This window comes from Microcaecilia unicolor, chromosome 12, assembly GCF_901765095.1.
Source record: "Microcaecilia unicolor chromosome 12, aMicUni1.1, whole genome shotgun sequence".
NCBI classification, from domain to species: Eukaryota; Metazoa; Chordata; class Amphibia; order Gymnophiona; family Siphonopidae; genus Microcaecilia; species Microcaecilia unicolor.
The window spans coordinates 22,778,589-22,805,052 of NC_044042.1; the positions used below are offsets into that span (position 1 = coordinate 22,778,589).

General features: G+C 47.5%; 1 protein-coding gene across 4 annotated transcripts in view; it reads left to right on the plus strand.

The window, feature by feature from the left end:
- Nucleotides 1–23,658, plus strand: part of LOC115482037 (receptor-type tyrosine-protein phosphatase V-like) — a 92,127-nt gene extending 68,469 nt beyond the window's left edge. For 3 of the 4 annotated variants that reach the window (XM_030221585.1, XM_030221588.1, XM_030221587.1), the window contains 11 exons: nt 2,193–2,353; nt 3,218–3,353; nt 4,268–4,338; nt 5,479–5,566; nt 5,766–5,862; nt 7,210–7,286; nt 8,376–8,513; nt 11,581–11,703; nt 13,819–13,976; nt 15,189–15,324; nt 22,308–23,658. In XM_030221585.1, coding sequence (XP_030077445.1) covers nt 2,193–2,353; nt 3,218–3,353; nt 4,268–4,338; nt 5,479–5,566; nt 5,766–5,862; nt 7,210–7,286; nt 8,376–8,513; nt 11,581–11,703; nt 13,819–13,976; nt 15,189–15,324; nt 22,308–22,379 — 1,257 coding nt within the window. In that variant the 3' untranslated portion in view covers nt 22,380–23,658. Of the gene's footprint in view, nt 1–2,192; nt 2,354–3,217; nt 3,354–4,267; nt 4,339–5,478; nt 5,567–5,765; nt 5,863–7,209; nt 7,287–8,375; nt 8,514–11,580; nt 11,704–13,818; nt 13,977–15,188; nt 15,325–22,307 lie in introns of those variants that run through there. The other variant, XM_030221586.1, reaches the window with a different exon arrangement.
- Nucleotides 23,659–26,464: the final 2,806 nt, after the last annotated feature.

Sequence of the window (26,464 nt, forward strand, 5' to 3'; positions counted from 1 at the left end):
CATGCTCGTTGATTCCCTCAGTGTCCCGCCCTCACAAGGAAATGACATCAGAAGAAGGTGGGGCACTGAGGGAACGAACGAGCGAGCGCGAAGAGAAGGCTGGAGACGTCAGCAGCACTTTCACTGACGCTGCTCAGCTGCTGCGACCATCGGAGGTAAAAGATTTAAAGCCCCCAGGGCAGCACGGAGCTGAAGTAAGGGAAGGGCAGAGAGGGACATGGATGGGAGGGCAGGGCCCAGGGAGAGAGGAGAAATTGCTGGACATGGAGGGGAGAGAGGAGAATTGTTGGACATGGATGGAGGGGAGGGAAGGGAAGACAGAGGAAGGAGATGCACATGGATGGAGGGGAAGGGAGAGAGAAATGCTGGGCATGGATGAAGCAATCCCACAAAGATGCACTCCATCTTTCAGCTCCTATTTCCTTTGCATCTTGTGCCACATGGGGGGGGGGGGGGGGCGCCAACTGATAGTCTGCAGGGGGGCACCAGAGACCGTAGGCATGGCCCTGCCAAGTGTAAGCTTAGAACGACAATAAAGACTAAGAGGAGAGTCAACAGCAGAAGTGCTAGACAAAAACCACTTGGACACTTCTGCGGTTGACTCTCCTCTTAATCTTTATTGTTGTTCTAAGCTTACACTTGGTACAATCACCAATCATTAGCCTTTCTAAAGGCTTGATTTGGCTTCCCCGCTTATGGTGCTTCACTCATTGGCTTACACGATAGACTCCTGAAGCAGGCGGTTTCCGCCGAAACATGGCTCCGAGTCGAGTCTTTTTTTAACCGAATTCTCTTTAATAGAGTTTTTTATCCATTACTCACCTCCACAATGTTTTGGAAGTGTTGTGTTGATATCGCTACTTTTTTGTCTTTTATTAAAGTTTTAGAACAATAATATCAGTACAAAACTCAAACGCTAAACAGCTTACAAAGGCCCCTCATCAAATTGGTATCGTTGCTAAAACAATCTGAAATGCTCCCTTCCCCGCCACATCACCGCTTCTTTCCTGCCTCTCGGTCATTCAGCCCAGTCGTCCCCAGCCCTATATGACTACTGTCCGTCTCAGAATGGGGCAAGCCGGCTATAGCAGATTTCTGGGTCCTAAACTGAAGGGTAAAATTTTAAATAAGAAAAGCGTTTCCCTCTTAATTAGATACGTTGAGGTGGCAGAAGTGATCATCATTTGCGCCCTTGAGTTGGGAAACAATTAAGGATATGCATTCCTTTGAAAAGACATAGGAAATGTAAAAATTCCCAAGTCATGTCATGTCATTTGTATCCCAAAATGACAGGAAAGGACCCCAAATTTTAATTTTTTCCCCCTGTGTCATACTTGGTGCACACTCTTCATAGATAGTATGTACTATTCAAACTCAACACCTCCCCCTCTCCCTCCAGTACCCTCTCCCTCCTTTTCTTTGCACCATCCCCATATGGATATGTATTGGCTTTTCTTGTGTGAGTTCAATTTAGTTTACCATCTGAACATTGTAGTTCCTTTCTCCTATCTCTCATATTTGTAACTAAGTTTTAGAAATGTAAATCGCCTAGGTCTACCTGTTAGTTCAGGCGGTATATCAAATTTTTATAAATATTTATGACTTTGCCCCCTGAAACAAAATAAAAGTTTAAAAAAAAAACAGAACAACATAAAAATTTGTAAAAGTGACACAGAAATTTGTGGCCTGCACACCCCTAGAAATAATGCACAGAGCAAGTCTCCAAATGGGAGCACAGAAGTTATGTTAATTCTTTTAAGAGCCAGTTATACCTAATACAGTGATTCCCAAACCTACCCTAGGGGAACTCCAGCCAGTCAGGCTTTCAGGCTATCCACAATAAATTATTCATGAGATCAATTTCCTTCGTATGCAGATCTATCTCATACATATTCATGGTGGATAACCTGAAAACCTGACTGGCTGGGGTTCCCCTAGGATAGATTTGGGAATCCTTGACCTAATACAACTTTGTTAGTGCCATGCTTACAATGGAACTAATCTGAAGCTCTGAGATTCTGTTGTTCTACAAAGGTTCCCCCGGGGTATCTGTGAGTAAGCTGACTCCATTGTGTTCCTTCTGAAACCAAGGTTGTGATCGTTTTCACTGTAGAGCGCAGAACCCCAACTACCAATCATCTCAGACAGAGATTCTGGGTAATTACTAACAAACAATTTCCTGCCTATATTAGGAAGATGTGAAGCTAGAACGGAAAGTCCACCAGCTGCACTACACAGAGTGGCCTGACCACGGTGTCCCTGAGTCCACATCTTCCATTATCACCTTCACCGAGATGGTGCGAGAGCATGTACAAGCTGCAAAGGGATCTGGGCCTACATTGGTGAACTGCAGGTAAGGGTGGCGCACTGCTGCTAGTTATAGCTCAAGGTCAATGGAGTAATGGGCAGTTCTGTGGTGTGATGTGAAGCAGAAGAAACAACTCTCCGCAAAAGTATATATTGTGTGGCAAGACAGCGAAGATGACTCCAAAAAAGTCGACGACTCTCCAGATAAAAATAACTGTTTATTGGAGGGGGAACAGGACTCGGCACAGCTGTGTTTTGGCCTATGAGGCCTGCATCAAGAGTCGTCTGTACAATGATTATATCCACTTGTTGAATTTGCAGGCCTCATAGGCCGAAACAGCTGTGTCAAGTCCTGTTCACCCTCCAATAAACAGTTATTTTTATCTGGAGAGTTGTCGACTTTTTTGGAGTCATCTTCGCTGTCTTGCCACACAGTTCTGTGGTGTCTCATATTGAAAGAAGAGACACAGCTCTGGCCACCAAGAGAAAAGCGTGTGCTAGGGCTCTGCTCTTCTCTCTCCTATCCCTCCTTGCATGTTTCTGCTCTTCTCCCTCCTCTCCCTCTCTGCATGCCTCTGCTCTTCTCTTTCCCCTCTCTTCCTGCATCTCTCTGCTCTTCTCTCTCCCCTCCCCCCTTCAGGCCTCTGCTATTCTTTCCCCCCTCCCTGTGTGTCTCTGATCTTCTCCCTCCTCTCGCAGTCCCTTCCTGTATATGTCTCTGCTGTCACTAGCCAAGTTGGTGTTAGGAACACAGTTTCTTGCAAGATTAGCAAGAGTTATCGCATATTTCAAGCTGTCTTCCAAGTAGGACAGGGAGCCCAGCTGAGTTGGGCTCCAGAACCCGAGGACTCAGTATGGTAGTGACGATAGATCGGAATTTTTTTCCCATACTTGTCCCATTTTCTTCCAGTGCTGGAGTAGGCCGGAGCGGCACCTTCATTGGCCTGGACCGGTTGCTGCAGCAGGTGAAACTGGAGAAGGTGGCCGATGTATTCAGTACAGTCTATACAATGAGGGTAAACCGCTATCAGATGATCCAGACCCTGGTGAGTTCTTCTGTAGATATAGTGGAGTTAGAAATGGTACAGAGAAGGGCAACAAAAATGATAAAGGGGATGGGACGACTTCCCTATGAGGAAAGGCTAAAGCAGCTAGGGCTCTTCAGCTTGGAGAAAAGACGGCTGAGGGGAGATATGACAGAGGTCTATAAAATAATGAGTGGAGTTGAAAGGGTAGATGTGAATTGCTTGTTTACTTTTTCCAAAAATACTAGGACTAGGAGGCACGCAATGAATTTACAAAGTAGTAAATTTGAAACAAATCAGAGAAAATATTTCTTCACTCAACATGTAATTAAACTCTGGAATTCGTTGCCACAGAATGTAGTAAAAGCAGTTAGCTTAGCATGGTTTAAAAAAAAAGGTTTGGCTAGCTTAAAGTCCATAAGCCATTATTAAGGTGGGGAAAATCCACTGCATATTTCTACGATGAGCAGCATAAAATCTGTTTACTGTTCTGGGATCTTGCCAGTTCTTGTGACCTGCATTGGTCACTGTTGGAAACAGGATACTGGGCTTGATGGGCCTTGGGCCTGTCCCAGTATGGCAACACTTAGGTTCTTATGTCCACAAGGCTCATTTAATCTGATTAAGTTAATCAGCTTCTGGAATTACCCTGCTCCTGGTGCAGTGAAAATGCTGGGACAATGATTAATTTTGTATTTCCTGATCTGCTGTCCAGTTGTTTTGGTTTTTGTGATCCACATTGAACGAGTAATGTGGAATAAGGGACCCATATAGCGTAGCCTAGCATAACATTGAACTGATGAGATGAGTGGTTTCTGTGAATATTTCCAGCTTTCTCAAGGCGTGTTTCTCTCTGGGAGAGGTGTAAAACTGAACTGGACCAGGGGTGAGTACCATTTATGCTGAGGCAGGCTCTGTCTTTTTTTTTTCTGCAGGGACAGTACATTTTTCTACACAGCTGTATCCTAGAAAAGATCACAGAAGAACGACATGCAAGCAAAGAAATGTAAGGCTTGTGGTTAGGGTGATGGACTTTGGTCCTGGGGAACTGAGGAACTGAGTTCGATTCCCCACTTCAGGCACAGGCAGCTCCTTGTGACTCTGGGCAAGTCACTTAACCCTCCATTGCCCCACGTAAGCCGCATTGAGCCTGCCATGAGTGGGAAAGCACAGGGTACAAATGTAACAAAAATAAAATAGATACTATTGGAGATTCTACATGGAATGTTGCTACTATTTGAGATTCTGGAATGTTGCTAATCTGAGATTCTACATGGAATGTTGCTACTCTTGGAGATTCTACATGGAATGTTACTATTCCACTAGCTGCGCAAGCTTCTGTTTCTGTGAGTCTGACGTCCTGCAGGACGTCAGACTCACAGAAGCAGAAGCCTGCGCGGCCACATTGGTGATCTGCAAGGGCCAACTTCTACATGGAATGTTGCTAGTGGAATAGCAACATTCCATGTAGAATCTCAAATAGTAGCAACAGTAGAGGAGTGGCCTAGTGGTTAGGGTGATGGACTTTGGTCCTGGGGAACTGGGTTCAATTCCCACTTCAGGCACAGGCAGCTCCTTGTGACTCTGGGCAAGTCACTTAACCCTCCATTGCCCCATGTAAGCCGCATTGAGCTTGCCATGAGTGGGAAAGTGCAGCGTACAAATGTAATAAAAAAATAAATGTGCAATTCTGAAAATCTTTTAGGGATCCTTTAGGGAAAGAGCTAAAGCAAAGACTTGGGTCAGCCTTTTCAGAGAAAAATGCAAACTTTGGCTCAGGTCTGGCAAACTCTGTTCCTCAAGTGCCACGAGCAGGTTTGTCTTTCCGGATTCATACATGCCTCACATTGGCATAACTTTGCCATCATTGCTCTTATAGGGCTCAGATACCAGAATGTGACTTTTTCTAGAACAATCCTTGGGAGAAGTCTAACCAATCCAGTTCTCAAGGCAGGGATAAGTTGGAAACCTGACTACTGCATGCATAGATAAACTGAAGATTGGATCAGCCTGTCTGCAAAATATGGAGCCAGTTAACGACCTCACACCCGGTCATCACCCAGTATCCTGACACATTTCTAATAACTCCTTTGGCTGATTGTGTTTTGCTGTGCTTTTTAAATTAACTAATTTCGTTTTGTTTCAGATCCCGACCTATCCTTCAGACATCCTTTTTCCAGCATTGCTTGAAGAACTCTACCAACTCCTGTGCTGGTTTCCAGCGGGAATATGAGGTGAGGACAGTGGAGGCAGGCATGGGAAAGATAAGATGAAGGAGAGAGTAGACAAACCTCTCACCTGCATGACCCAGGCTGCACAGTTCTATAGACCTCTCCCTCTTCCCTTGGCCTCTACCCATTATTTGCTGCCTTTGTCTCCCTCTGCTGGCAATGCAAAGTAACATTCTTTTTCATCTTTTTTGTTGTTTCTAAGGTTCTCTTGGAGGCTGCAAAGGATGAAGCTGGTGGTGGCACAGCAGATCCAGTCTCCATTATCCAGCAAACAAACACCTACTCCAGTATCTTACCATGTAAGGGTCACCCAAACAAGCTTTTCAGAATATTTTCCTCTTGTCACACCTTTTATTATGATCTATTGCGCTGTGAGATAAGAAGCACTAGCCAGTTGGCATCTAGTATGGCAAGGAGCATAGGATGTAGGGGTAGCCTGAGTTGCAACATTTTAAAATATTTCTTCATGCAGTGGGTGATGCTGGTGAATAGAGTGGTTCAGTGGCCTCCTCCTGGAGGTGGTGGTGAAGACAAGAACAGTAACAGACGTCAAGAAAGTCTGGCCTAAGCAGAGAGGATCCAGATTGGGTCCCTTCAGTTACAGATTACAGGATTTATGGTCTCCTGCTGGATTTTGCCTGAACCTAATGGTTCCCTTATCTAGTGAAGCTCCTGCCCAGTTAACTAGTGCTGACCGGATCCCTACACAGTGTTGCCAGGTGGAAAATTTTTTTCCCACCCAATCCAGCACAAAAACCGCCCAAAACCCGCCCAAACTCAAACCCCCGCCCCTGACACCCCCACCCCCGCGTCATCACCCCCGCCCCCGCCGTCATCAACCCCGCCCCTGCCGTCACCGGTCCCGCCTCCCACGTCATCGGCCCCGCCTCCCACGTCACTAACCCCGCCCAAAACGTCACTAACCCCGCCCAAAAACGTCACTAACCCCGCCCCCGCGGCCGAAAAAACCGCCCTGAAGCCCAAAAAGCAGCCCAAAAAACCGCAACCCGCCGCGGGCAAAATTCCCGCGGCGGGTCGCGGAAAACCGCCCAATTGGGCGGTAAAACCGCCCACCTGGCAACACTGTCCCTACAGGATATTCACTGGCACCTAACCGGATAGTTCTGTTGAATATCCTGTCTGACCACTGCAGCACTATCCAATTAATTCCAGGGTGGTCCGCAGCAGAGTAATGTCAAAGATGTACCCAGATAACGATCTGGTTAACTTAGGGCAGTATTTAAAGACATGCTGACTGCCACTGGCTGAATATGTGTTTCGAAGAGTTACAGCTTATTGATTTATTTATTTATATTGACATTTATATCCCACACTATCTCTAGCATTTCGAGTTCAATGTGTCTTACAATCAAAATATATCAAATAAAGGAGTTAATTTATTTAAAATCGAAGGAAAGGTAAGGAACAAACTTTACAATCAATGCAATTGCGTAAACAAGTGATAGCAATGATGCCTGTTCAATCCAATTACTTTTGCATTATTATTATTATTCGGAGTTCGGTGATTATATCTGTAAGGTGCAATCCTTGCACTACTGTAATTCCCATGTGGTGAAAGAAATACAGGCAGCGTGAACCTTTCTGCTCTTTTACTGGTCCTTTGCCCTTCTTGGCTCTGTTTGCAGATGACCGAAGTAGAATTAAATTTTCACCGCTGGATCTGGAGCCCTCATCAGAGCTGACCTCAGCCTGGTTCATTCCGGTGAGTAATTCTTTTCTTGTTTCCACCTGACACGTGCCCTCCTCCCCTCACGACTTTCGAGCTGTCGTGTCAGCTTTCCTCAGACAGTGTAACTCCGAGACCCATGACGACTATATAAAAGTTCCACCACTGCCCACATAATAAAGTCAGCTTTGCATCGCAGCTTGAGCACTGTGAAACAGCTAAGATCTGCGGACTCTGGTGATCCGAGGACATAACAGAAGCAAACAATTTAATTTCCTGTTATGCGAAATGCTGGTTATCTAGCAGTCCCTCTTTAACACTTGCCCTGTAAGACAGCTTGGACTTTAAAGAGGAGATCAATGTTCTGTTGACACTTCTGCCATGATATAGCAGGGATTCTGTAAAGGAACTGAGCGCTGCTGTAATGTGTCTGTTATGAAATAGTGGGACAGTGCAGAAGGACTGAGTGCCAGGGCAGCCGAGAGACTAAACCTGGGCAGGGCTGCCCCTGCCAGGCCCAGGGCATGGCCGCTGACGCCCCCTCCCCCAATCGTCATCCGCTGCTGCCCCCATCCAATTGCTGCCGCCCCTCCCCCATCGCTGCCACAACAGGAAATACCTTGGCTGGCAGGGATCCCCATCACTAGAAGATGTCTTCCTCCAGCGCTGACTGCCTGCCCCTGCGGCTGCTTTTCCTCTCAGGAAAAGCAGCCACTCAGTAGAGCAGTGCTGGAGAAAGCTCCGGGTCCTCCCCAGCCTCCAAGGGGGGGCCCGGCGCCAGAGTTCTCGCTCTCCTGCTCCTGTCGGGACCCGATCACTCTGGCAGGAAAGACAGAGAGACCTCGCACCGGGCCCCCCCCCTCGGAGGCCCGGACCCAGTGAGTTCGCCCCCCCCCCCTCGGCGGCCCTGCTGAGTGCTCCTGGATTATATCTGTATGAGATTGCAGAGATGTTGCAGATGGTTCCCTTAGTCCTTTAACCAGGTTCAGCTGCAGCTCTCCACACCCTGCATAATTCAGTCCCAAGTGGTTATGGTATCTTTTGGTCATGGGCACAGATTTTAAAAGCAGTTGAGGTTCTTCTGTTTCTGGTGGCATAACATTGACAGACTGCTGCTTGCTGCAGGGATACTGTTCTGCGAAGGATTACCTCGCTGTAAAAGGGCCAGACAGGGCCAGTGCGGATCATTTCTGGAGGCTGGTGTTGGAGCACAATGTGCATACGATCATCACCCTCGTGCCCCCCTGCAATGAAAAAGGCCAGGTAAGACCCTGCGAGCTATGATGAGGCATCCGGCAAATGATGCTGCCCATTCAGGTACTTGGTGTTTCTTTATCTGGAACTGTGAGGTCAGGAAAAGTCGCCCCACCCTGTTACTCACCTTCTACGTAATATTTGGACAAGTCACTTAGGGGGTCTTTTACTAAAGCTTAGCTCGAGTTATCTGCAACAGAGCCCGTAGGAATAAAATGGGACCTGCTGCAGATAACGTGAACTAAGCTTTAGCAAAAGACCCCCCCTTAGGGAGTGATTTTGAAACTGGCCACATTGTTTGCTGACCAAACCCATGTACACATTTCCCTTCAAAAATCTAAGGCCAGCGGATGCTATGGGTGCTGCCAAACCGGGGGGGGGGGGGGGGGGGGGGGGGTTGCACCAGATTTATAACAAGTATGGTAGGTAGAAAGCATAGGAAATTCATTTTCAAAATGCATCCCATGTGTGGTCTGCTGGCTCTTTCCTCCCCTGTCCCCAGCCTCTGTCCTTTACGATGCTGTAAAAGTCTCTATGATGTGAAGCTGTATGGGAAGTTTTACTCGAAGAGGGCAGCACAGATTTTAACTGGTGATTTTACCCAAATAACTGCTTGGCTGTCCGGGTTAAAGAGTTTAAATTGTCCTTCCCTGTCTTCAAATTCTCCTTATCTTCCTTTCGCCTTAACTAACCCAGTAGTAATTGGATAATTACAATAAATGTTCTTTTACCCCCTTCCTTGGAAGCTATTGAGCAGTTTATGTGTCATAAAACTGCAGCCCAGTCATCCCACATCAGAGGTGGCTGTATGTTTATTTACTTATTGCATTTGTATCCCACATTTTCCCATCGTATGGCAGGTTCAATGTGGCTTACATATTGCTAAAAAGGCGGTTACAAAATTTAGATTTGTAGAAGTCTAGTACATAATATAGAAGTACAATAAACGCTTAGGTTGATATATACGTGCCCACATTGCTGCAAACGTTGCAGGTGCTTTCCCCCAAGGAGGTTTGCACCAATAAATGCAAGGGTTTGCCCAGCCTTCTGCTTTGATTATTGGGTCCAGGGAGGACTATATGCAGACTTTGCCTGCTTACATAAGTTTGCTATTGAAAACAAACATTTCACAAGTTACAATTATAGAAAACGATCAGGGAAGTTCTATAAGCTGGCACCCAACATGTGGGGGGGGGGGGGGGGGGGGGGGGGGGGTTATTGTGGCATCTAAATATTTGGACAACATAGAGTCACACCACTGTCAGAGGTTGCTTTGTCAATAAAGTTCTTTATATCTATGGCCACTGGTTGATATTGTGCTGCTCTTGCCTTGTAGCTATTCATTGCCTCTTCCTGCTGGTGTCGTAGTCCAGAGGTGGGGGGGGGGGGTCACTTAGGCATGTCCAGTGTGTTTTTTCTAGCGAAAAAGGTGCCGGTACTCAAATGCCCGGCCACCTTTCAGGTGTGGGGTGATCGCTGAGGGATGTACCCCACAATAGCCAGGCCCTCTGCAACTTAGTCATAGAATCTATGACAAGGCGGAATTGATGTGTAGAGCCTGAGCTCGTTCATAAAAACTTGGGAACCATGGGTCAATTAGCAGACAATGGAAAAGGTGCCAGTACTCAGTACCCCCAAGTACCCCCTCAAAAAAAGCCCTGCACATGTCAAAGGAGCCATTAATTGACAGGCAACTATAAGGTAGAACCTTAGTGCCTAGCTGCAAGGGGATCATACATGTGGGCGGAGCATGAGCGGGCCATGGACGTGTCTCCCAATTATAGAATACTATAAATTATGCACCTCAGTTAGCTCACCTTGGTGCAGGTTCGTACGGCACAAGAGGACATGCCAATGCTGACTTATGCTAGTATGCTATAATGGAATTTTGGTGTCCAAGGTGCCATTATAGAATTGGTGCTACGCACACAGCATTAAGGCGCCTAGACTGAGACGCCAGTTTATAGAATTTCCCCTTATGTGTGTGGTTCACTTGGCCCCCTCTGCTGTCTGCAGGTAAAAATACTTATGTTATTGAACAATGAGCACAGTTTTAAGTGTGGACTGGTTGGGAATTAATGAAAGCCCTAATTTTTGTGTTTTGGGCTTTCAAGCTGTAATGAATTTATTTAGATTTTGCTCACACCTTTTTCAGTAGTAGCTCAAGGTGAGTTACATTCAGGTACTCTGGATATGAGGGCTCACAATCTAAGTTTGTACCTGAGGCAATGGAGGGTTAAGTGATTTGCCCAAGATCACAAGGAGAAGCAGTGGGATTTGAACCGGCCACCTCTAGATTGCAAGACTGGTGCTCTAACCATTAGGCCACTCCTCCATGCCACTGTATGTTGACTGGGCTAGCTCAGGGTTCCAATGATAAAGGGTGGCAACATCACTGTTTTCCCTAGGCCCTCCATGGTCCAGCATCTCTTCCTCTCTCTTCCCTGTTCCCCTCCCCCCATACCTGTAGTCCAGTATCCCCCTTCTCTCTCGACGTCCCCTCCTCCCCCATGCCTTCAAACTCCTAGATGGCATTGGTAGCAGCAGCAAGTCACACATGCTGTCGGCAGCTGGCCCCAGAGCCTTCTTCTACTGCATCCTGCCCCCTTTAATGCAACTTCTTGTTTCTGGCAGGACTGCATGGAGCAGAAGGAAGGCTCTGGGGCTGGCTCCCACTAAGAGTTTGGAAGTACACTAGAGGAGGTGGGAGAAGAGGGTTTGAGATAGCGAAAGAGAAGTCGTGCCGCAGGGGGCCTAGAGGGAACAGTAATTTTGGTGCCCTTATCACTGGTTGGGTGGGGGGTCTTGAGAGAGAGGGGGGAACACTAGATCATAGTTAAGGAGTAGGGGGAGATAAAGGAGAGATACTGGATTGCGTGGTTGAGGGGGTGAGCAAAAGTAGGCTCAGGACACCGCAGTGCCTTGAGCTGACCTTGTACATTGGGATCCTGTTTCTGTGAAAGTCATTATCTAATAGTTCATGCTTGTTCCTCACTATTGGATGATAGACAGAAGAGGTTGAATTGCACATATAGCCAGGGAGACTGAATTTAACCCCATGTCCTGACCCTCCTAGCTCTGGTGTGAAGAGTGCTGGCCATCCGACAGCAGCCCTGTGTGTGCCAGTGGCCTGGCTATCCACCTGTCAGCCATGAAAGATGTACAGGGATGGAAATGCTCTCAGCTCAAGATGAAGCGCGTAAGTACCGTGGGGAGTGGCACAACCTGGCTATACCTGGTATTCACTGAGCAGTGTTCCTGTATTCACAGTCCTAACAAAACACTTGCAATAGACCCATACCTTAGTTGTAAGAGTTTTTATACTCGTTGAAAGAATAGACAAAAAGGTGTACCAAAGTCCCTACCATTTCCTCAGCTATTTTGTTAATCCAAAGAAGCAGCTAGCCTTTTTTTTGTATGAAATCTAAGACCTGGTGGCTTACTTACTCACCTGTTATTGGGGTGTGCAGCAGGATATTTTATCCCTTCAAACTTTAAAAATGTGTTATGTATTTAAGATGTGAAATGTAGCATGTTCCCTTTGAAAGTCTTTTAACAGATAATGAAAAATTGATCTATCTAGCTCCTTGATTTTTGCCTTTTAACCAATACCAAACACTTCTATCTAATTCAAATCAGCTAGTTGTTGAGTGGGTCTGTATAGCAAGACGTGGCAGAGAGAGGGAGGGAACTACCGTGTTTCCCCGAAAATAAGACACTGTCTTATATTAATTTTTGTCCCCAAAAATGCGCTAGGTCTTATTTTCAGGGGCTGTCTTATTTTTCGGGGAAACATCGGGGTTGGCCCACTCGCCCTCCGTCACTCCTGCAACTAACCTTAAACGCCTCCTTTCACCTTCGCAGCAAGCAGCAGCAGGGCAGGCCACTCCTTCCTTCCGTGTCCCGCCCTCGCCTGACGTAACGTCCGCGAGGGTGGGGCACGGAAGGAGGTCTGCCCTGCTGCTGCTTGCTGCGAAGGTGAAAGGAGGCGTTTGTTAGTTCCGGGAGCGACGGAGGGTGGGTGGAGGGGGGCCCGGTGACCTCGGGTGGGGAGGGAGGCCCAGGGGCGGCCTTCTCCGGCTCTCGGCGGCCCTGCTTTCAAACAAAAATTTGCTAGGTCTTACTTTCGGGGGAGGCCTTATATCTACCAATTCAGGAAAACCTCTACTAGGTCTTATTTTCGGGGGATGTCTTACTTTCGGGGAAACAGGGTAACACACCAGAAGCATTGTGACTTCAAGTGCAAAGTGATGCATGTGGGTAAGAGGAACCCGAATTATAGCTACGTCTTGCAAGGTTCCGCGTTAGGAGTTACGGATCAAGAAAGGGATCTGGGTGTCGTCGTCGATGATACGCTGAAACCTTCTGCTCAGTGTGCTGCTGCGGCTAGGAAAGCGAATAGAATGTTGGGTGTTATTAAGAAGGGTATGGAGTCCAGGTGTGCGGATGTTATAATGCCGTTGTATCGCTCCATGGTGCGACCGCACCTGGAGTATTGTGTTCAGTACTGGTCTCCGTATCTCAAAAAAGATATAGTAGAATTGGAAAAGGTACAGCGAAGGGCGACGAAAATGATAGTGGGGATGGGACGACTTTCCTATGAAGAGAGGCTGAGAAGGCTAGGGCTTTTCAGCTTGGAGAAGAGACGGCTGAGGGGAGATATGATAGAAGTGTATAAAATAATGAGTGGAATGGATCGGGTGGATGTGAAGCGACTGTTCACGCTATCCAAAAATACTAGGACTAGAGGGCATGAGTTGAAGCTACAGTGTGGTAAATTTAAAACGAATCGGAGAAAATTTTTCTTCACCCAACGTGTAATTAGACTCTGGAATTCATTGCCGGAGAACGTGGTACGGGCGGTTAGCTTGACGGAGTTTAAAAAGGGGTTAGATAGATTCCTAAAGGACAAGTCCATAGACCGCTATTAAATGGACTGGAAAAATTCCTCATTTTTAGGTATAACTTGTCTGGAATGTTTTTACGTTTGGGGAGCGTGCCAGGTGCCCTTGACCTGGATTGGCCACTGTCGGTGACAGGATGCTGGGCTAGATGGACCTTTGGTCTTTCCCAGTATGGCACTACTTATGTACTTATGTACTTATCAGTCAGCCTCTCCCTTTGAAACAGAGGTAAAAAGTTCTAGAACAAGTAAATTGAAAAATTTGAAAACCTAAAGCAACAAAAAATAAACCAACAGCTAATGCAGCAATATAAAATTACAATTAAAAAATCCCTTTTTAAAGATGTCAGGCAGAGAGAGCACTTGATATAAAAAAAAAAAAAGCCAGAAAGTCTGTTCTCTCACCCTCAGGACAGAAAGGGGAAAGAGAGACAACTCTTGCGCTTCTGCTTCCCACTCTGGAACGATCAGGAGCCACCAGAATCTGCATTGATCATACAGTTTCTTTCTGTACTGAGAAGATGCAGCGTGAGCAGGAAGAAGCAGGGATCCTTACTGATGCACTGTAGGTAAGAGACTCTTCTCGTTCCAGTTTCCACATCAGTGGAATCTCCTCCTCCTCCACCACTTCCATTATGAGGGTTGATCACTCATGCAACTACAGACTTCACTGGCATTACCTCACTGAGGGGCCCTTTTACTAAACCGTGGTAAAAAGTTGCCTGCGGTAGTGTAGGCGCGTGTTTTGGGCACACACCTGGCCAGTTTTTACCGCGTCTGCAAAAAAGGGCTTTTTTAAAAATGAGATGGGAAAAGGGGAATGTGACAAAGCTGAAACCAACGCACCCTAAAACTGGCCTGAGTCCTTAATGCAGTGGCGTTCCTAGGGGCGCTGACACCCAGGGAGGTCGCCGATGCGCCCCGCCCCCTGGGTGCAGCGCCCCGCCCCCCCAGTGCAGCGCGAACCCCCTCGTCACCCCCCCACACCGGCGAAAGAACCCCCCACCGGGCCGCACCCACCACCCCCCCCTTAGTACGCCACTGCCTTAATGCCACCCATTGACCTACCGGTAAAGGCTCACACGCTACACGTGCAGTGACCGGTTGGCACGCGCCAACTGCTGATTACCGCTGGAAAGGCCGTGCATGGGAGGAAATAAATAAATAAATCATCCAGGTGTTGTGGGCATGCGGCAAATCTGAAATTACCACCAGGGGTTGCAGTAGCCTGGCGATAGTCTCATTTTGGCGTGTGCTGCAGGCACATAGAGCCAGGTCCTGTTTACTAAGCTGAACTTTTTATTGCACGCTAATGCTAGAGACACCCATAGGAATATAATGGGTGTCTATTGTTAGCGAGCACTAAAAAGCGTGCCTACAGCGCAGCTTAGTAAACAGGGCCCCAATACTGGTGTCAGGCCAGGAATCAGCAGGAAAAGAAGAATGAACCCAGCCTATTCTTCCAGAGAATTCAGGCATATAGTGAGCTCTCGGAAGGGGTGTGTGTAGCTTGCACAGCTGCTGCCCAGGCTATATCTGTTCTGTGATGGGTGTGTATGTGTGTCTTACATAACTGCTACCTGTGGGAGGGGTGTGTCACGTATGTATGTGTGTACATGTAGCCTGCTCAGCTGCTGTTCATGCTCTGCCTGTTCTGTGTGTGTTTGGTTTGGTGGTGGTGGGGGGGGGGGGGTGGATTTTAGTGCTTTTCTTCAGGACTGGGTCCCACTTGTTCCTTCTGCCTCATTTGTCATTTGCTTCTGTTTTGACTCCCCTTCCAGCACTGGCATGGCTCAGATGGGCCTTCTCATAGCCTTGGATTGCTTACTGCAGCAGGTCAAGTCTGAGAAGAGTGTGGACGTCTATGGAGTCACACTGAAGATCCTGAAAAGCTGCTGCCTTATGAAGCCAACACTGGTAGGGTGGGGCACGAGGACAAACTGAGAGTGTGTATGTGTGTCAGGGTTGCCAGCTGGGAAAAATTTTCCCAGCCCGAACCAGCCGTAAACCCGCCCAAAAACCGCCCGTAGCCAATCCCCGTCTTCCACGTCACTGAACCCCGCCCCCAGCATCACTAACCCCGCCTCCTATGTCACTAACCCCGCCTCCCACGTCACTAGCCCTGCCCCTACATCATCCCTGATGTCAGCCCCGCCCCTGAAAGGCTTCTATTGGACCGAATTGGACCAATAGAAGCCCCGGAAAAAAACGCCGAACTCGCACAGCGGCGACGGGAAAACCGCCAAAAAAACCGCATCCCGCGGCCGGCGAAATTTTCCCACCACCTCTGGCGAAAACCCGCCCAATTGGGCGGTAAAACCGCCCACCTGGCAACCTTGATGTGTGGGGTGGGGGGAGGTGCATAAAGGTCCCTCATCGTACAGCCGCAGCCACTTCAACATGATAGTTGTAACTGTGGTTGTGGCCAGCCACAGGGGGTCCCATTCTGCCCTTGTGGAGGGCTTAAATATGACTGTCCAGTTTTACTAGGAGGCTGAATCTTAGCCAGTCAATAAGAGGGCATTTAAAAAGGTTGGGCTGGGTGGATCATGGAAGTCAGTTACATGTATAGAATTTTCACTTATATTTGCCACTCTCTCATTCCCCTAATGCCCACCAGTCTCACCTTCTTTTGCTCCTCCTGCCCAGCACTCTTTCCCAACCCCCTAAGCCTAATTCCTTCCTGTGTGTCCTTCAGTGTCCCACTTTTTTTCATCCCCACTCCTCCTCCAGTCCAGAACACTGCCCTCTACCCACCACTCAGTCTCCTCCATTCTCCCACTGGGCACTGCCCTGCCCACAAATATCTTGTTCACTTCTCTTATCTGCACCCTTCTCCTCCACTGCTAACTCCAGACTCCGTTCCTTTTATTTTGCTGCACCATATGCCTAGAATAGACTTCCTGAGCTGGTATGTCAAGCTCCATCTCTGGCTGTCTTCTAGGCTAAAAGCCCACCTTTTTGATGCTGCTTTTAACTCCTAACCCTTATTCACTTATTCAGAACCCTTATTTTATCATCCTCACTTTAATATTCCCTTATCTCTTGTTTGTCCTGTTTGTCTGGCCTAATTAGATTGTAAGCTCTGTCGAGCAGGGACTGTCTCTTCATGTTAAAGTGTACAGCGCTGCGTACATCTAGTAGCGCTTTAGAAATTATAAGTAGTAGTAGTACAGCTCCCAGAAAGATGGTGCACAGAGGTGAAGAGTGGCAACGCAGCTAGAGCATGCAATAAGGAAGAACAAAGCTCAGAAGGGTTTCTTAAACACATGCTTTATTAAACGATGTGTTTGCATAGTATACCATGGCTACTACTACTACTTATGATTTCTATAACATTACCCCAGTTCCAGGCTGGAGATTTTTGATCAGCATTGGATTTCTGACCACCTCATCCTGTTGCATTATGGGACCTGCAGCACTGATTTCAGTGGGCAGGATCAGGCACTGCAACTCCCATACTCTTTGGGATGTAAACTCAAACCCAGGACTGGCCAAAAATCTCCAGCCTGGAACTGGGTAACTTGGCATCTCTGATACTATACGCATACAGCACTGTGTACAAGCACCTAAAGGACAGTCCCTGCTCAACAGAGCTTACAATCTATTCAAGACAGACAAACAGGACAAACAAAGGATAAGGGAGTTCAGTGTAGTATGGGAATTAAAAGAACAAGGCCCTAGATTTCTTCTCACAGGTCTGAGATTATGTCAGGAGATCTGCATAGCAAATGCTGTTTTCGGATACGGGTATTTTATTTGGGGTGTATTAAGTTATTTGGGTGATGCTGTAGGGCAGTCTTTCCCCACCCAGTCCTCGGAGAACACCCAGCCAGTCAGGGTTTGTTTTTAGGATACCCACAATCAGGGCCGTGCCTAGGGTCTCTGGTGCCCCCCTGCAGACTATCAGTTGGCGCCCCCACCCCCTCCGTCTAGCAGAGCAGGAACAGAAGGGAGCAGGCAAGTAAGCTGGAACTCAGGAAAAAAATAGCACTGTATGTATCCCTCATTGATAAGTCTCTGACTCTAAAGTTTAGCAATTTCATTAAAGCAAAATGTATTTTCATAACACTTCAAAGATTTCCAACTCAAAATAGGAATGCTAATTCAAAATGTGAGCAAAGTCCTCTTAGTTTCCAAAGATTCTTTTTCTAATCTCCTTTGCACCAAAGGATATAATTCAGATCAAACATTTGTCTCTGATCAACTATCTCAGATCAAATATTTATTTCAGATTAAATATTAAGGTTTCCTTGCTTACAGTCACTTAAATCTACCTAGCCTTTATATAGCTTATAGGATTTAAACACTCTTAAACTGAAATTCACCCTTTTCTATTCTTCATAAACTTCAAGTAATCCTGAAATATTCAGATCCTTTTTCACTAGAGAAATCTCAAACTTCAATCTCCACCAACTTCTTTTCATTCATATTTTCTCATTTACCACATAATCTGGCAGTCTTTTATAATTTCAGTCAACACACACAGGAACTCACAGCTGCATGTCTCTCTTGGCCAAACCGACAGTCAGTTGCTGTCTCACTCTGTTCCCTTCCGGCAGATTTCTAACAAAAGCTGATCATCCAATCAGAGAGCTCTATTTGAATGCAGATTAATATACAGACACTGTAATGGGAATTTTTAGTGAAAAACAGTAGATAAACCCTTCGTTTTTGGACCAAACTTCACACTTTTGATCAGAGCCATGCCCTAACATTAAGGCTGTAAACACTTCCATCATTTTTATTCATAAATATGCAAATGAGAACCTCCCAAAAACGGACTAATTTGCATACGATTTAAACAAATCTGAGCATATGACAACCAAGTACAGACTCCCAGCACCTGAATTCTGCAATTAGATTTAATACAAATACTTTAAAAACTTATTTTTAGCACTTTTAAAATTTCAGGTTGTCTTTAATTTGAATGCGGTTCAAGCTCTGAAGCTCACCCTGAGTGAGGAATTAGCCCCAAACCACAGCATATATAGCAATTTGGTTGCATTCTTTAAAATAACTTGAAGAGCCTGCCTGCCTCAGTGAATACTGCTGTTGCTTTCACTTCCGGTTTGCCATGAAAAGGAGGGCAGGGGCGATCGCAACTTCAGCTAAAAGATTTTGCAAGTGAGTGGAAGGCAGGGACCGCAAGGCAGCAGCACCCCTCGAAGGCAAGCGCCCCCCTGCATTGCTTACCTGGCTTACCGCATTGGCACGGCCCTGCCCACAATGAATATGCATGAGATAGATTTGTATGTACTGCCTCATTGATATGCAAATCTATCTTCTGCATATTCATTGTGGCTATCCTGAAAACCAGCTGGCTTGGTGTGTGCTCTGAGAACTGGGTTGAGGAGCGCTGTTGTAGGGGAAGAGAGCAGCTGTAACCAAAATGCAGTCTATAGGTTACGAATGTAACTTTGTAAGTCTAAGTGCTTTGAAAATACGCCACAAGTCAAATGCTTTCTGAAAATTCAGATACACTATCTCAACTGGCTCACCTTTATCCGCATGTTTATTCACATTTTCAAAAAAAGTGTAGCAGGCTAGTATTGAACTTTATCAAACCCTCCTACCTTTAACCCACATGACTGAATCTTATCTTCCCTATCCCACTATAACATCTTTTGTACTTGTCCCCTGTCGGACTTGGCGAATGCGTTTACGCTATTATGTAAGCCACATCGAGCCTGCAAATATGTGGGAAAATGTGGGATGCAAATGTAACAAATAAATAAATAAATAAATAAAAAGCTCCAGCTGCACTGATAGTTTTCACCAGAAGATGGCGCTGCTCCTTTATCTATTGCAAAAAAGGCCCCTCTAATTTTTGGATAAGTCTGTGTGATTGAAGGCTAGGTTTGCATTGGGTAAATATTTCTTCCAGATTAGATAAATTTGCTGAATGAACAGATAATAATTCTTTGAAGTTGAATCCTACTAAAACTTAGACTGTTGTTGTTGTATTTTTTTTTTTCTTGGAGGGATCCATTTAACTTTTTCTTTTACTATGGTTAAAGGAAATAGTTTTAAATGTTAGTTATTTGACCTGGGAGACAACTTTGCTCAATTTGCCCTGTTTTGGATCGAAAGGCTTTGCAGCTTTTCTTCCACTCTCTTGTTTTATTATGAATCAACTATTGTAATTCCTTATAGCAGGGCACAGTTTAGGAGAATGCAATTAATACAAAATACATTGATGATGCTTCTTTATAATGCTAAGCTAAGAAATTTGATAGATCTAGTCCATCGCTAATAGAAGAGCATTGGCTTTCAATCCAATAGCAGATGCCCTTTAAAATCATGACTGTTGCATATTGGGCTTTTTACCCAGGGTTTCATCTTTCTTACGTAGGGGCCCTTTTACAGTGCTAAAAGGTGACGTCAGTGTGCCCTTATGCTGGTCTTTCCTGTGCACTGAGGCCATTTGTAGCACAGCAGTAAAATGGCCAATTTTTTACTTTTTGCATCGATAGGTATGAGCTACTGTTGCCATTAGTGTGTGGCCATTTTGTAGATGATAAGGGTTCATGCGCCGATCAGTTAGGGTCCCTTTTACAAAGTGGCGGTGAGCCCAACATAGACTTACTGCACAATAATCTGGAACTAAGCAGGCACCAACGATAGTTCCAGCCCCAGCGTGCGCCATTTGCCATGCTACGAAAAATTGTTCCATATGTTTTAGCACAGCTGCTCGCTTAATGCCGGGTACAAAGGGAGGCGATCTGCAGACAGCCGCTGCTGCGCTTTCACACGGAGCAAGGTGAGGCGCTGTGATTTGAATTCAGGGGGCCCAGCCTGGTGGTGGATGGAGGGGGGCGGCGGTGGCGACGATGACGACCTCGGGGGGCGGCGGGGGGGCCTTGCCCTGGCCCTGGGCCCGGCCCAGTCTCTCAGCGGCCCTGCAGGAATGTCCCGTGATAAAAGTTGCTAAGCCCAAATTTTCCCACACTTTAGTAAAAGGGCTCCACTGTGTGTTAATGTATGGTAGCGCATGGTGATGCAGTAGTGCCTATTATTAAATCTTGCGCATAGGGTGCGGAGGCCATAGTGCGCTATTTGCCATGCTATGAAAAATTGTTCCATATGTTTTAGCACAGCTGCTCGCTTAATGCCGGGTTAGCGCGGGAGGACCCTTACTGCCACCTCAATGGATGGCAGTAAGTGTTCCCCCTCACATGGCCACGTGGTAAGAACAAAATTTCCGCATGGTCATAGCTATGTTTTTTAACCTGTATAAAGGGCCGCAGCGTGCGGAAAAAAAACGGCCCCCACTGCTAGCGCAGGGCCCTTTGTACCACAGCATGGACCACAGGCACACCTCCTCCCTGCCCCCCAGACACATCCCCTCCATATAAAAATTAAAATAATTCTATAGTGCATAGTATGCATGCACTAGCACAGAACTTACTGCAGGATGCCTAAGCATGCCCTGCAATAAGCCCTTTTAAGCAGCAGTAAGCTTGCGCTAGTGCGTACGGCAGCTCGGTAAAAGGACCTCATATCCTGTAACAATGTGCACTGAACTTCTAATGCATGGAGGCAAAAGGGGCGTGGTTATAGGCAGAGAAATGGGTGTTTCACGGGCGTTCCAAAATGTAGGCATCTATAGAATATGACGCAGTGCGCCTAAATCTACGCGCTGAGATATACACCAGGTTTTCATTGGCGTAAGTGGATGCGCGCAGATATCGTTGCTGAAATATGAACTAAGAGTACTCTATAATCGGCACCTAAATCTAGGTGCTGATTATAGAATACGCTTACCACTGATTACAGGACACTACAGTAAGGTACAGAAGGGGAGAAGAGGGGAGGGGTAGTGAATGGAGTCATGTGGGTGGAGGGGAGGGAGGCTGGAAAATTGGGGAGGGGATAACATGGGGGGGGAGAGAGAGGGAAACTGGCTTTCTTTGGGCGGGATGTCAAAGTGACAGAGGGCAAGACGGGTGTGGCAGGGGGTGGGTGAGGTGTGACAGGGGGCGGGGCATGTGTCTTTTTTTTTCTTGGGGAAAATGTGGTAATCTTAACCTTGAGCTACGCTGATCTTCCCCTAACTAACCCCCCTTTTTCATTCTGTCCTTAGTTTATCGAAAAAGAAAAAAATTATTCAAGGTCACACAGAGAGTCAGAGTCAGGCTTGTGAACTGGAATTTCAGCTTTGACCTCTTCCAGTCTAGAAATATAATGAAATATAGTATTTTGAAAGATTTCAGAGCTGTGTGCTGGCCATGGTATCCTATCTTTCAGGTGGTGGTCTCTCAGGTACTTTATTAAGCACATGCAGTGTGTGTGGGTGTGTCCTGAGAACGGAAGAAACAGAAGACAAACCTCTGTAAAAACACACAAAACAAGCCAGCAGCAGGGGTGATCCAGGATGTGCGGACTAGAATTCACCAAAGACCCAACCTGGCTAATGATTAACCTATGCAACGCAGTATAAGGAATATTTTTCACATCTATGGTCTTGCTTGGGAGATTTTGGTGACCCCCGACAAAGGCAACTGAAACTTGGTCGGGTCAATTTCCAGCGTTTTTGGTGAACTCTAGCCTGCTCACCACAGCCAGTGTTGCATATAGGAGCCAGCTCTGTGGGTGCTGTGGGTGCTTGAGCACCCCCCAATATTAAACAAACTTCTTGACTGTGTCTAGGGAAGGTTAATTTCCATTGGGTTTAGCACCCCCAATCATTTTGAAAAGTTGGCTCCTGCCATATTCAAGAATATTCACAAGGAATGTGCATGAGCTAAATCTCCATAGAACAGATTCACCTCTTGCATATTCATTATGGATCTCCTCAAAACCTGATTGGCTTCATTGGTCGGTAGGACAGGTCTGAAATGCTCTGGTCTAAGGCATTGCATCTCGATTCTTACCTTGTTCTCTTTTTTCATTTCTAGAGCCAGTACATGTACCTTTACACATGCATCAGGGATGCCTTAGCCCAAAAGGAAATCGGGATAAAGAGTTAATATTCAGGAAGCTGCAACACTTCCTCAGCCTCGCCTCACCCTCATGTTAAAACATGGGAAAGTGCAAGGACAGACCTCCAGCTGTGCCTCTGCTGGACTATGGAAAGATGCAGAAAGCTACACTCAACTGTTAAAAGAAAGCCTCAGACGTTCCTCCAGTGATGAGCCAAAGGCAAAGCAAGCCCCCAAAGCATGTGTGTGTGTGTGCTCAGCAAGGCTGTGGGCCACAGAGTCTCCAAATCTTCCACATTTACAGCTGACCACACCCTGCTTCTGATAGGTCCTGCCAGAAGCAGCTCACTCTGAGGCTGAAGATGCCAAAGGGGACTACGGAAGTATGAAAGAGTATCTTTTAAAAGAAAGAAGTGGGCTTCTGGTGGCAAGTTACTGCGTGAAAACCAGATGTTCCCGTTATCCATGTGGCTGCACTTCCCCATCCGTCTGTGCCGTTTAATGAGTAAAATCACATTTTTTTTACCTGGTCAGTGCGCAGAACTCCAGCTGTGTCCTTTCTGTGGCCAAGCAGCAGACAATGGAGCTGTTATCGTTAGAGCCAGGCTGCAGATACCACAGTTGTAATTTGAATATGTGTAAACAGGTTTTAAAGTTTGTGGTTTTGCTGTTTCAATTGCATTCCTGCCTTGAGCAGTGGATTGGAAAAATGGGTTACAAAGGGCAGAATGAAATAATTTTAGGTTTTTTTTTTTTTAATGGTGCCCTGCTTGGGGCTTCTTATGAGATACAGTCATAAAATCCTATCCGCAGGACAAAGTTGAGCCAAAGGAAAGGAGATGCAGTGGATAAAAGAATTGGAGAACTAGGCAGATTATGTATAATGTTAGCCCAGATCAGACTGAGGCCTGGAAAGCAGTTGCTTGCATTTCAGATGAGAGCATGTTGCAGAGGTGGGACATGGGAAGCGAAGAGGCTCAGAGACACCTGGCAGTGATCTAGTGGAAGGAAACCGAGAAAGAAAAAAAAAAAAACGGGAAAGCACAGTGTGGTAGAGAGAGAACACATCTTGAGCACTGTGTGCTGTTTTCTCTTTGCAGTACCTGAGACTGTGTAAGAGTGCTTCTGCTCAGTAAATGAAGTTGATGTGAACGAGGAGTTTCAGAACAGCTGTGTCCATGTGCCTGACGGTCTTAGGGTTATGCCACTGTGGCTAATGCCAGTTGGAGGCAAAGGTAATGGAGAAGCTGGCTTTCAGTGCAACCATTACAGAAACAGAAGTCCTAGAGTCCTGATTCCAGGCGTTAGCAGTGGCGTTCCTAGGGGGGCAGACACCCGGGGCGGCGCCCCGCCCCCCCGGGTGCAGCGCCCCCCCCCCCCCGATGCAGCGAGGACCCCCCCGGCGAAAGACACCCCCCCATGAAAGAGCCCCCCCCCGGGTGCACGCCGCTGGGGGGTGCCGCAGCGCACGCCTGCTGCGAGTTTACTAACTTTGCTCGTTCGCTGCAGCTCCCTCTGCCCCGGAACAGGAAGTAACCTGTTCCGGGGCAGAGGGAGCTGCAGCGAACGAGAGAAGTTAGCGAACTCGCGCAGCAGGTGCGCGCCGCAGCACCCCCAGCGGCGTGCACCCGGGGCAGACCGCCCCCACTCCCACCCCCCCTTGGTACGCCACTGGGCGTTAGTGAAGCAGTATCTCCTGGTTGCATAATTTGAGTGAGATATTTGGGTCATCATCTCATTCCCAGGTCATCATGAAGGGACTGATCGAGTCCTGGCATTTTCCTCATTTCATGCATAGAATTGTAGTTTTCATGTGGAGGAGTAGCCTAATGGTTAATGCAGCGGGCTTTGACCCTGGCAACCAGGGTTCAATTCCCACTGCAGCTCCTTGTGACCTTGGGCAAGTCACTTAATCCTCCATTGACTCGAAGTACAACACTTAGATTGTGAGCCCTCTAGGGACAGAGAAAGTATCTGCATATAATGTGTACAGCGCTGCGTATGTCTAGTAGCGCTATAGAAATGATTAGTAGTAGTAGTAACACCCCAGCCATGTCCAACGATTGATGTACATTCCGTTGGAGTGTCCCTCTGCTTCTCCTTTCTCCCTTGCCCTCCCCTCCATGTGCAGCGATTCTTCCCTCCCATCCCATCTATATCCAGCGATTCTCCTCTGCCCTGCCCTCCCCTCCACCTGTGTCCTGCGATTCTCCCCTCTCCTCCCATCCCATTGATATCCAGCGATTCGCTTCTGTCCTGTCCTGCCCTCCCATCCCATCCACGTCCAGCGATTGATGTACAGTACGTTGGAGTGTCCCTCTGCTTCTCCTCTCTCCTCTGCCCTCCCCTCCGTGTCCAGCAATTCTTCCCTCCCATCTATGTCCAGCGTTTCTCCTCTGCCCTGCCCTCCGCTCCGTGTCCCGCGATTCTCGCCTCCCATCCCATCAATATCCAGTGCACTTCTAGAAGCTAAAAGTTCCAAATCTGGCCCCAAGCATAAGATATATTTGCATAAAATGGAGGTCAATTAATTCCTTTCCGACTTTGTAATTCTTCATATTGTTACTATGTAAGCCGCATTGAGCCTGCCATGTGTGGGAAAGCGCAGGGTACAAATGTAACAAAATAAAATAAATAAATAAAATAAGTAGAGCCTAGGTCGCTACACACTCAGCAGTGCCACAGGACTGGATCTCTTTGGCCAAGAAATCAGCAGATTCTTTCACTCCTATTTCACGAATAACTGATTAAACATGGCTTTCTAGTCCTATGCTTGTCATCTACCCCCTCCCCCACTCAGTCAGGTTTTCAGGATATCCACAATGAATACACATGAGATAAATTAGTATATATATTGGCAGTGCCGTAGCGAGGGCTAATGGCACCAGGGGCGGGTCGCCGCTGCGCCTCCCCCCCTGGGTGCAGCACAGCGCGACCCCCCCCCCCCCCCCCTGGACCACATTCTTACCTGCGGGAGGGCCGATCCGCCCCGAGTGCACGTCACTCGGGGCTGCGTCGGCCCGCTGGTTCCCTGCTCTCTCTGCCCCGGAACAGGAAGTAACCTGTTCCGGGGCAGAGAGAGCAGGGAACCGGCGGGGCCGGCACCCCCTGAGCGCGTGCACCCGGGGCAGACCGCCCCTCCCGCCCCCCCCTTCCTACGCCACTGTATATTGGTTTTCCAAAACCTACAAATATATCTCAGATTTGGGAAACCCTGGACAAAGGCCAAATTTTTCTCTAAATTATTTTTGTGGATCTGCTTTAAATATGGCCACTGGCGCCTTTTTTCCCTAGCTTTTTTCCACTTGTACCAACTTCTTGCCTTCTCCATTCTGTAGCATAAGTTGCTATTGGTTAGAGGCTGACTGAATTTTGGTTTCAGTTTCAGCTTTGGTGCCAAAACTGGCCCGAAATTCGAGATTAGGCCGTGTTTTGGTTTTAACCAAAAATGCTAGTGCATCGAAAGTTCCCCCGCCGACCATAAGTACCATCAAGTCTCTGCCCCCCCTAACTAAAAGCACTGCCCTCCTACCAACCTTAGACCCTATGAATCGCTCCTGCCTATGCTGGCTCCAATCTCAAAATGGCGCTGTGACCTTCAGTAGCAGTCTCGCGGCGCCATTTTGATGACAGACAGCATTGGCAGGAGCGAGTGGGGATCATGCCTGCCCCATTTAAGTCACTAGACCACCAGAGTTAAAGGTGGGCCTGGGGGGAGGTTCATGGATGGGTCTAGCAGGGTGGCTGTGTCTGGTCATAGGGAGGGGAAACTCTGTCTGGTGATGGAGGGAGGGAATGGCTGCCAGGGCCGCCGAGAGACTAGGCTGCCCCGCCTCCGCCCCCCCCAGCTGCTGCCACCCCATTGCTCCCCCCGCCGCTGCCGCCCCCCATCGCTCCCCCTGCCGCTGCAGTCCGCGGTCTCACCTGCCTGCCTCCATGGCTCCTGGCCCCCTTCATTCAAAGCGGCAGTCGCAGATCGCGTCTCTTCTGGCCTTCCCTCCCTGTGTCCCGCCCTCATCTGATGTAACTTCCGGTTTCCGCGAGGGCGGGACACAGGGAGGGAAGGCCAGAAGAGAGGCGATCTGCGACTACCGCTTTGAATGAAGGGGGCCCGGAGCCGTGGAGGCAGGCAG